The following is an 11,388-nucleotide window of genomic DNA, read 5'->3' as shown; positions in this document are numbered from 1 at the left end:
TCTTTTTTATTTTTCAGACGAAGAATTTGGTGAGCACTCGGTGTCAGTTATGCTGGACGGAGAGGAGAGTGAGATCATGTTTATTGACCACCCTGCTGATGAGATGACGGTGAGTGGATTGGTCACTGTCCTACTACGTGCCCTTATCCTAACCTACCAGAAGACCCAAAACAGAAAACGGGCCCGAATGTCAATTTCTCGAGCCGCTTCTGTTTTCTAGTACGGGAGTTTTGAGTATAGTGAGGGGAGGAGGGTGATGAAGGGGAGGGGTGGTGATGGGAGCGAAGGGGAGAGGAGCAGTGAGGGGGAATAGATGGATGGGAAGAGGTGGTGAGTGTATGTGTTGACGTGTTGAGGGATGATGAGTCTGTGTGGTGGTGAGTGGTGATGTTGGCGTGGTGATGGTGAGTGGTGATGGGAACTCTGTGAGCCTCACAGAGTTCCCCTCGTAGAGATCCCTCGTATAGTTCGCCTCGTAGAGTTCTTTGTAGAGTTCCCCACTAGCCGAATTTCCCCTGTAGAGCTCCTTTCATAGTTCCCTTCGTAGAGTTTCCCCCATAGAGTTTCCCCTCACAACGCTCCTCTCGCTAGACTCACCCTTCTCATTTACGCATTAGAAAAAAAGCCAGCCCGCCCCTATCCCATTAACTGCTTTGGACTAGGCGGTGAACCACCACCTTCTTCCTAACTCTCTAAATAACAAAAAAAAAAGAGCTTCTTGAGGTTATCTTGAGATAATTTCGGGGCTTTAGTGTCCCCGCGGCCCGGTCCTCGACCAGGCCTCCACCCCCAGGAAGCAGCCCGTGACAGCTGACTAACTCCCAGGTACCTATTTACTGCTAGGTAACAGGGGCATTCAGGGTGAAAGAAACTTTGCCCATTTGTTTCCGCCTCGTGCGGGAATCGAACCCGCGCCACAGAATTACGAGTCCTGCGCGCTATCCACCAGGCTACGAGGCCCCCGAGCTGTCTCACCTAAATATACAAAAGCTTCACCACCTTATAGTAGAGGTTCTTAGTTATGACGAGGAGCCGGTCGGCCGAGCGGACAGCACGCTGGACTTGTGATCTTGTGGTCCTGGGTTCGATCCCAGGCGCCGTCGAGAAACAATGGGCAGAGTTTCTTTCACCCTATGCCCCTGTTACCTAGCAGTAAAATAGGTACCTGGGTGTTATTCAGCTGTCACGGGCTGCTTCCTGGGGGTGGAGGCCTGGTCGAGGACCGGGCCGCGGGGACACTAAAAGCCCCGAAATCATCTCAAGATAACCTCAAGATAACCTCAAGATGACTGGGCCACGGAAATATGTGGCCTCCCTACTACTAGCAGAAATTGAAAGATGCATTTACACATCCATTTACGAAACCTGTACATCTTTCACCAATCATGGCGGCTTTGTTTACATTTATTAGACAGTTTAAGAGCTTCGAGACTTTCACAATCTAAGGTCTTTATTGTTATAAACGGTCTTTATAAACAGTTACGTCGGCACTCATAAACTGTTTATATAATTATTGGTTATCGAAGCCAACATAATTGTTGAAAGATGAACAGGTTTCGTAAGTGGATGATGAATCGTGCTCCAGGACCCCCCTTATCAAGTGGCGGCAAAGGAAGAGTGAAGGGTCGACACTATCATCCACACATGGATGATAGTGGATGGTCACAGTCTAGGTGGATTGTTTCAGCCACTGTACACTTCCCTTGTATTAATCCTCCCTCTTGCCTACCCAAAATCCCTCTAGCTTCATAGTGCTCTAAATCCCCCCCCCCCCCCCTTAAACAACACCTATTTTCGACGAGCGTCACTGTGATGTATAAATATCTAACAACACACCTTAATTTAGTGCCTGTGTTCCCTAAAACAGGAAATATTTTTTCACTCTATTCATTTTTTAATACATTAACCTAACCGCCCCCCCCCCTTACGTTGTTCTAAGTTTCCATATTTAAGCCCCTACTCTGGGGGGTAGAAATAGCCTAAGCTACTATATCCTTTTGAGATATATTTCTTTCTTATCTCAATAAACATACTTGAACTTGAACCTGCTAGCTTATATTACCCCTCCAAATCACCCCTTAGAAAAAGAAACCCCTTCCCATACACCTTTAATGCTCTTTTTGTCTCCGTTGCAGAGGACGAGAACTAACCCCTTATACAACCCTCCAATACACCCCCCCCCCCCCTTGCACCTTTGCACTACCCCTCTCCCCCTCCAAACAATGTGCATGTGCGGACCTTAACTGGCCTCTCTGCCCGTGGCGCAGGTGGAGAACTACCTGGCGACGTACGACCCTCATGCCTTCGTGGTGGTGTTCAGCGTCATCGAGCGAGGGAGCTACCAGCGGGCGGAGGAGGTGCTCCAGTACCTGTGGCGCCTAGACGTCATGACCAACAGAGGAGTCATCCTCGTCGCCAACAAGACGGACATCGTCAGGTCCCGCTCCGTCACCGCCAAAGGTGATGTATTGTTGGGGGGGGGGGGAAGGGAATTGTATTCGTGTTGAGTCCAAATGTTGCTATATGTGGACCTGGATATACATAGGGTCTATGTTGACCAAACCGCACACTAGAAAGTGAAGGGACGACGACGTTTCGGCCCGTCGTGGACCATTTTTAAGTCGATTGAGAATGGTCCAGGACGGACCGAAACGTCGTCGTCCCTTCACTTTCTAATGTGTGGTCTGGTCAACATATTTCTGCCACGTTATTGTGACACCTCGTCTGTACATAGGATCTAAATATGTATATATACCGTGTAGGCTCCAAGGAGGCTAGATTCACGAAGCAGATACGCAAGTACTTACGAACGTGAACATCTTTCCTCAATCTTTGACGGCTTTGGTTACATTTATTAAACGGTTTACAAGCATGAAAACGTCCCAATTAACTGTTGTTATTGTTATAAATAGCCTCGTGGTGCTTCGGAGCTCATTAACTGTTTAATTAATTGTAAACAAAGCCTCCAAAGATTGAGGAAAGATGTACAGGCTCGTAAGTGCTTGCGTAACTGTTTCGTGAACCTGGCCCCCCTGGTTTGCTTTATAATGTGTACCTGCATTCTCTTTGGGGGGAGAAAATGTTGTTTGTTGGATGAAATGTATGGAGGTGTATGACCTGTATTAGGCAAGCAACCAAAGGATATCTTTTTGATTCTATATTATGATTGGCGTATATCTTTGATACGGTAAAGTTCAGAGTGATCTGGGATGCGTTAATGGCCACTGCTTTGAGCTTTTTATACTCCCGCTGTACAACGAAACCTCGTTACACTCAATATTATTCTTTATTGAAGGCATGTTAACTCGAACGCATTTAGCAAACGATGATAGAGTTAATCCCAGGAATTAGAAGCCTTCCGAATGAAGACTGATTTAGAAAGTTTAGTTTACATACTGTATAAAAGCGAACAGAAGGTATAGATGGAAGTATACACGACTGAAGTATACATACAGGAGGAAAAGTATAACAAAAGGGGTATTAAGCAGGTATTAAATATACATTATATAAGCCAAATAAAACACGAAACAATGAATACAAATTGGATAAGATTATATTTTACAAAATCAGGTTTGGGAACAGGGTTGTAGACATGTGGCACAAATAACCGGATAGCATAAAAGATGTGGGGAGATCAGAGGACTGTTTCAAGCGTAGGTTAGACATATGAACTAGCTGGAGTGGATATAAATAAGAGCTGCCTTGCATTGGCAATAGGCCTTCTGCAATTGCCTTTATTCTTACGTTCCTGTGTACAATTAGAGTACTTGTACTAATGTGTTAAAATGTACAAATGTGTAATCCGCTCACACCTGGCTGTGTGAGCAGTTTTTTCTGAAAAGTATGATTTATGGGGACTGTCACACTGTTCTTGTAGTTTATGTAACTGTGTTGTGTTGATATTACAGGTGTGTGTGTCATTATGGCTGGGGTTGTGTTGGTATTACAGGTGTGTGTGTGTGTGTGTGTGAGTGTGTTTATAATGTTATTAACACAGGTGTGTGTCTATATTAATATTACAGGTGAGTGATATATGTTTTTATGCCAAGTTCTTGCAGTTGTGTTGAGTGGTACTGGGTGTGTAGTCACTAACCTAACACAATAAAAGACTCAATTTTCCTTCGTTCAAATATACTAGTCATAAATCAATCAAGATATTGCAAGTATGCTGAGTATACTCGACATCAGCGTCCACTCCCAACATTGCTGAACGACCCCTTAACGTTTTCCAATCCTTTTTTCTAATCTCTTAACAGCATTCTTTGCCAATTTATATGAAAAAACACAGATTTTCAGGAAAATACTCATACCATTTATTTTGGTGGTCTGTATAACCCAACAAACACAACATTTTAAAACGTTATTTTTTCTGATGTTGCAAACCTGCTTCAACGTTTTAAGCAAGGGGGAGGGGAGTTCTAACGTTTCGAAACGTTATTTACATAGCGTTGTGCGGTGACTTGTTACAAATGACTCTGAGATGAAAACCAATTTAGCCAAATCTTTCATTTTCAAATACCATTGCAAATTTAGTCAATGGAGTCTAATTGCCCGTTAAAAGGCCAAACTCGCGATCCAATTCTGAATCTGTGCAAAAAAAAAAGTTTTACGAATTCAATTCGGTAAGTTTTCTGCAGCGGTGCATGAAAGTTTCTGTAGCCAGAGCAGTTTCAACTGCCATATTCCAGAGACTAAATGGTCATAAAAGCTGCATTTCTATATGTGAAATCGAGAGAAAATTAATGGGGAAAATATGAATAGCTGTGATTAACTCTGGTTTCCTTAAACCGTTGTACACACACACACACACACACACACACACACACACACACACACACACACACACACACACACACACACACACACACACACACACACACAAGATGGGGTGCATGAGTCTTTCAATACATGGAAGTATTAGGAGCAACTCAACCACCTCACGACTGGACTAAATTATTGACGTCGTGTTTACACTGAGTGTGTGTGTGTGTGTAGGGGTGATGTTATGAGGTGATGTGTAATGGGGTAAAGCCATAACCCTGGCTTCCCAGTGGTAGTCTCTGCCCCAACTATAGGAACAACGTTGTCAGCTTTGCTCACACACCGACGCTCTGGCAACTCTGCCTGCTCAACAATCTTTTCTTTTCTTTTTTATTTGATAACAAATATTGGAGTGTCAACTTCAGATTGTGGAACTCACCACTCATTCTTCTCAAATACAAAGCAAGTTTTAATATTCAAAAGATAAATATGGGATATATATATATATATATATATATATATATATATATATATATATATATATATATATATATATATATATGTATATATATATATATATATATATATATATATATATATATATATATATATATATATATATATATATATATATATATATTACATAAGGCCACCACATTAAGTATTGGCCTTAATAATAGACCACTTATCAAAGGTAATTAAGACTCCACAGCAGCTTAATCACTAACCAGACAGTACACTTTGATCCTGATCCTAGTAAAGTAAAGTTCTAGTATAAGTCTAATCTGTGAATACGCCGAGAAGCGGCTTACACCTCCCAGTGTATATATACAACCTGTCCTCCTACAAAGAACGTCGCAAATCGATCGTATGCGTTAAATATGGCCAGAAATCGTCGTACTAGAAGCGGCTCGCGAAAGTGACGTACTGTCCCGTTTTCTGTTTTGGGTCCTCTGGCAGGTCACGAGAGGACACTTTAAATTGTCCGTTTTCTTGACGTTGGAGAACCCTTAGGAGGACGGGCTGATATATAGCCATTTCCCCAGGGGGAGTTCTCCGCTTCTTGGAATGATTAAAAAGAAAATCTATATAGATTTTCAGATGGGGTTATCTTGAGTTATCTTGAGATGATTTCGGGGCTTTAGTGTCCCCGCGGCCCGGTCCTCGACCAGGCCTCCACCCCCAGGAAGCAGCCCGTGACAGCTGACTAACTCCCAGGTACCTATTTACTGCTAGGTAACAGGGGCATTCAGGGTGAAAGAAACTTTGCCCATTTGTTTCTGCCTCGTGCGGGAATCGAACCCGCGCCACAGAATTACGAGTCCTGCGCGCTATCCACCAGGCTACGAGGGGTATAAACAAATAGTAAAAACTCACATCGTGACAGACACACACACCATGAGACAAGCACAACGGTGAAGTACATTTCATTTAATAACCCCCCCTTTTCTCTCTTCCCAACAGAGGGGTCGAACCTGGCAGACTCTTACGATTGCAAATACATCGAGACCTCGAGCGGGTTCAACCACCAGGTGGACGAACTGCTGGTGGGGATCCTTAAGCAAATCCGACTGAAGAGCCACAACCAGGAAGTGACGGCCAAGAAGCGCAGCACCCGCCGGAGGAAGTACCGGGGCTCCAAGACCTCAGCGAGTCTCAAGGTGAAGAGCTTCCTGACGAAGGTCTGCGGTAAGGAGACCAAGAGCAAGTCCTGCGAGAATCTTCATGTCCTCTGACTGGCTTGGCCTGCGTCTGTCTCTCTCTCTCTTGGTGTTTTGCATAGCCCGCCCCCACCCACACCCTCAGGGGCTGGAAGTGTGGTAAAGTGTGGGAGACATACTTGGACCATACTTGGACCAGGAAAAACAGGTGTTTACGCTACATTTGTGGCCGCAAAAAAAGAAATAAGGAAAATGGGCGGCGCATTTGTACACCCGCCAAAAAAATATATATGAAAAGTTAGCGCTACGATCTCTGACATCAAACAGAAAATAGACATTATTCTTGTATATAAAAGTAACAAAAAAAAAAGTGGGCGATGCTCTTGGGTTGAAAAATAAGAGGAAAATGGTAATCTCTCTATTCCAAAGAGTACGACTCTTCAACAGTCGTTCATGTGCTTGAGAGAGTTTAGGAATCACTCACTCTGCTTGACAAACTCTTCCTTGCCTACTCATTCAGATAAAAAGTATAGCATGATTCCATCCTTGAACCAAAAGAGCGCAAAGAAAAAAAGAAAAAAAACACGGGAGTCTTGCGTTGTGAATAACGTCTAAGAGAGACAATAACAGAAGCGAGCTGCTTAAAAAAAAAAAAACACTCTTAATTATATCCAGAAAAACGGAGCAAGCGGGTATTCTGTTTTTACAGTTTTGGGTGAATTTAGAACAGCACATTCCCTCCTTCAGAAACTTATCCAACTCCTGCAGGAGGAAAATGCTGTTTTTTTCCTTATCCTGAAGAATGTTGTCGAGGAACTTTTGCCAACCACAATAACTCTTAAGGAACTTGTGTAGCTGAAGAAGCAGAGAACCGGTCTTAGAAAAGTTTCCTTTTAGAACCCTTTAGTTTCCCTTTTTGTACATTTGACTTACTTTTTTTACGTGTATAATATGTATTTAGCACTCTTAAGAAAACAGTCACAGATGAGAGACTACAAGTAGTCGTAGAACGCTGAATCGTAGAGTATCTCACCACACCAGGAACCACAACAACGCACATGACGTAGATTGTAGATTGTGTTTCATGGAGAGTACAAGTAGCGGTGCGGGGGCGTCGTACGCTGTACATACTACGAGTGATATGACGCTTTTATTATTAATACAAACATGATTTCTGTCATCTTAGTGGCGTCGTCAGGGCCCCCCCCCCCCCCTTCAACCCATCCTGATTGGCAATGGCGTCAATGGGGGTCATACCTGATTGGTGACGCCGTCATGAGGAGTCATACCTGATCCCAACACTGAAATGATTATTTTCAGTCCTGCTGGTACTGGACGTAGCGACGTGTGAGCACCGGTGTTCTTCCCTCTCTGCCTCTTCCTCCTTCTTTCTCCCTTTCTTTTCCCTGCCACCTTTCCACCCTCCTTTCCCTGTCTCTCACTTCCCTACCGTTTCTCTCTTTCCTATCCCTTCACCTTCCTCGCTCTCTTCACCCTCCCTCCTCCAACCCTTTTCCTTCTTCTCCCTCTCTTATCATACATTTAATTCCCCTTCCTCCTCACCCCCCCCTTCATTTCCTCACCGTTCCCATCCCTTCCTCCATCCTCTCCTTTTCCATCCTACCCGTCTCCCCACCAAACCTTCATTCCTCCCACTCTACCCTTCCCCCAAACCGCCCTCCCTCCCACAGTCTACCCCCCCTTGCTCCCCCATAAACCTCTCCCATCCCTCCCCATCCCTCCCCATCCCTCCCCATCCCTCCCCATCCCTCCCCATCCCTCCCCATCCCTCCCCATCCCTCCCCATCCCTCCCACCAGGACCAATATTGCCTGAGGATTACGTTAGGAAATAGTGATTGAAACAGATGATTTTGGGAACATGTAACGACTGGTGTTTCCTCAGTAGGGTGCCTGGTTTACCTCACTGAGAGACCAGACTTTAGCACATGTCCTTGGACGTGGCCTTCCAAGTGGTCTTAAACTTTGTGGACCTTCGAAAACGAGAAAAGTTTTAACTGGAAGCTGATTTTGTTTGATATGAGAGACCAAGATATCTCCAGTTTTAAGCTGGCAGTTAAACCCCCAGCAGTAATCTGGATCGCCCCGACATTTTTGTGTCCGTAAGAGTCCCCCCAAAATGATTCTAGAACTGAGAATCAAAAAGCCTGACTCAAGTCCTGATCACACTCACATACACACACTCACTGTTGTGGTTGGTATTATGTCACTTCACCATTTCGCCACAAGATCCGATGAGGGGGGAGAGTCGGTGTTGTGTTTCCAGGACTGTATTGCTTCCCTGTTTGTTATCGTGAGTTTGTTTTCTCGTGTTCTGTCTCAGCGAGCTTTGTCATCATATTTGCCCTATCATGTTCTACCTCGGTAAGCTTTTCTTTCATCCTCTGTCTCATCAAGCTTACTCAACAAGGCTGAATCAATTATATCTTTGAGCTGTGAGTTTGACCTAAGGTCATAGTATTGAGCGGGTCAGAGTACTTACCTGGTCACAGTATTGAGCGGGTCACAGTCTCTCTCTCTCTCTCTCTCTCTCTCTCTCTCTCTCTCTCTCTCTCTCTCTCTCTCTTCTCTCTTCTTCTCTCCCTAACCTCTCCCTTTTCCCTTCCACTTGTTCCTACTCCCTGCCTCTCCTTCCCCCGTCCCTCGTACTCCCCCGTACACTCTCTTCTACTCTTTCTAGTTCCCACCTCCTTGCACGAGGGCGTTTGCATGACGGAATAAGTGTTGCACCTCGAGAGTATCTGACGCCGTCTTGTGTGAGAAGCTGACAGATGAGATAAGTGTCAGGAGCGTGATACCATGAGACATGACACCTCAAATATACAAGACACCCCTTAAAATCGGCCTGATCTCAGAAAATGAGATAAACCCCCCTCACCGAATCAGACGTAGCCTGAAATAGGCACGGCCTGCCTGTAATAGGCACGGCCTGCCTATAATAGGCACGGCCTGCCTGTAATAGGCACGGCCTGCCTATAATAGGCACGGCCTACCTGTAATTGTAACATACAATGTAGATGCAGACTATCGTAGCCATAACCGAGATTAAACACGACGCCAACTGGATTAAATGAAAAAGTCGAACACTCTGGTCTTTGCAAGACATTGAGTATCAGCAATGGCAAAGTATTTACTGAAACGTCCCCTAACCAAATAACGTTTTTATCTGCCCGAAACCAGGTAATGCAACTATTTTTTTTAGGCATTCAACTACATAAAACTGATATTATCTGCTTCAAATAGACTTGAAAGTCATAAAATAGATTGCAACTTAACTGAGCATTACGTAACACAGAAATACCAGATGAAAATACTGTGTGCGTGGTATATTCTCAAGATTGAATTATCTCGGTAAGGCGATCTTGCTATATAGGATCCACCCAGCCCACTTCGCTATACAGGAGCCCCCCCCCCCCGCTATACAGGAGCCCCCCCGCTATACAGGAGCCCCCCCCCACTATACAGGACCCCCCCTCGCTATATAGGACGCCAAATGCAAACAGGATCCCTCTTTCTATAGGACCGCCCTTGCCAAACAACCGCCTTAGCTGTACAGGACCCTATTTGCTACACAGGACTCCCCTTGCCACGCATAACCCCCCCCCCCTACTCCTTCCCCCCCCCTGCACTTGCCACACACTTCACCCGTTGCTACACAGGACCCCCCCCCCCTTGCCCCGCATAACCACCCCCTCCCCCCCCCCTTCCCTTGCCACACAGGACCGTTGTTACTAGTTGACAACTACATTTGTAATGATAGAGTGGTGTTGATAAGGCCATATTTACTACACGTTTAATATATATTGGTCAGTATTATGTTGAAAGACCTGAAAATTCTGCCATGGAGGTTAATGGCTGGGTGTACATAGAGCAGTTAAGAAAACAAGTAGTGTATATATATATATATATATATATATATATATATATATATATATATATATATATATATATATATATATATATATATAAATATATATATATATATATATATATATAACCCTCTTGGTGTATGTATACACACTGTCTGCTTATACTCGAGTCCTGGATTGTATTCTGGACTAAAGTATACTCGCGGGTTGACCCAGCAGGCTATTGTGGTAGCCTTAATTGCCCTCCAGTGGTTGTGAGAGGCACTACACGCCCCCATAACAAGCCAAGAGGCGGGGAGGGAAGGTTGGCGTAGCTGCAGTAGTGACCTGGGGCCGCATGACCTTCCATCTCACCTTGGCCAGCTAAGATCTTTCCTGTTTTATTGCGTTGTTTTAATATTTAAAAACAAAGAGTTTCAAGAGCAATTCACTATATTATTATTAGTGTTCTTATTGTATCGTCATACTGACAGGTGAAATATTGAGGGAAAGTTACAATAATTTAATGTTTTTACGATATGTTCGCGTTATTTAGGCTTGCGTTGTTTGAGGTTTAGGAGGTTCGACCTGTATATAATCACCTTGTTATGTGGTTCCCGAGGCTTCGTTATAATACCGGGGTGACTCGTTGTTTGACCAATATATGCCATCTTTACGTTGGCTGGTTCGTGGGGCTGTTGGGGACTCCCCCCCCCCCTTAACCACCAGCGGCTCGTCAGGCAGCCTGGCATGATGTTTCTGAGTGGGATGGTTGGTTTTCGACTCACAGTCGAAATTTCCGGGTTCGAATCCCTGGCGGGGCAGAAATGGTTGGGCACATTTCCTATCGGTTAATTGCCGAGTAAGTCAGCTTGTGGTGGGGGTGGGGGGTTATAGTAATTCGAGCTTGGGAGGTGGTGGGGGTGAACCTCGATATATGTCTAACGTGTATATATACACTGTCTGCATGTCCCTCCTGACACAATGACTTTATTAGAAACTAGTGGTTATAATCTCCCTATATTCCAACTTCCCATGTACCATTTGGTGCCAGTAAACCTGCGTAGGACTCCCTTCCTTGCTTCACAGAACCTCCCTG

The 11,388-nt window shown here is 44.6% G+C and overlaps 1 protein-coding gene across 1 annotated transcript; it reads left to right on the top strand.

Annotated features, from left to right (window-relative positions):
* Positions 1–17: 17 nt before the first annotated feature.
* On the top strand, positions 18–10,069 carry LOC123749378 (uncharacterized; the record flags this gene model as incomplete). The annotated part of the gene is given in 3 exon segments (XM_045731465.2): positions 18–109; positions 2,268–2,460; positions 6,226–10,069. Coding segments are annotated over 3 exon segments (557 nt in total), but the record flags the coding sequence as incomplete, so codon positions are not given.
* Positions 10,070–11,388: the final 1,319 nt, after the last annotated feature.

Source organism: Procambarus clarkii, unplaced genomic scaffold (assembly GCF_040958095.1).
Source record: "Procambarus clarkii isolate CNS0578487 unplaced genomic scaffold, FALCON_Pclarkii_2.0 HiC_scaffold_2235, whole genome shotgun sequence".
In the NCBI taxonomy this organism is placed as follows: Eukaryota; Metazoa; Arthropoda; class Malacostraca; order Decapoda; family Cambaridae; genus Procambarus; species Procambarus clarkii.
The sequence above is the reverse complement of the archived record's forward strand: the minus strand, read 5'-3'. Positions and strand labels throughout refer to the sequence as shown.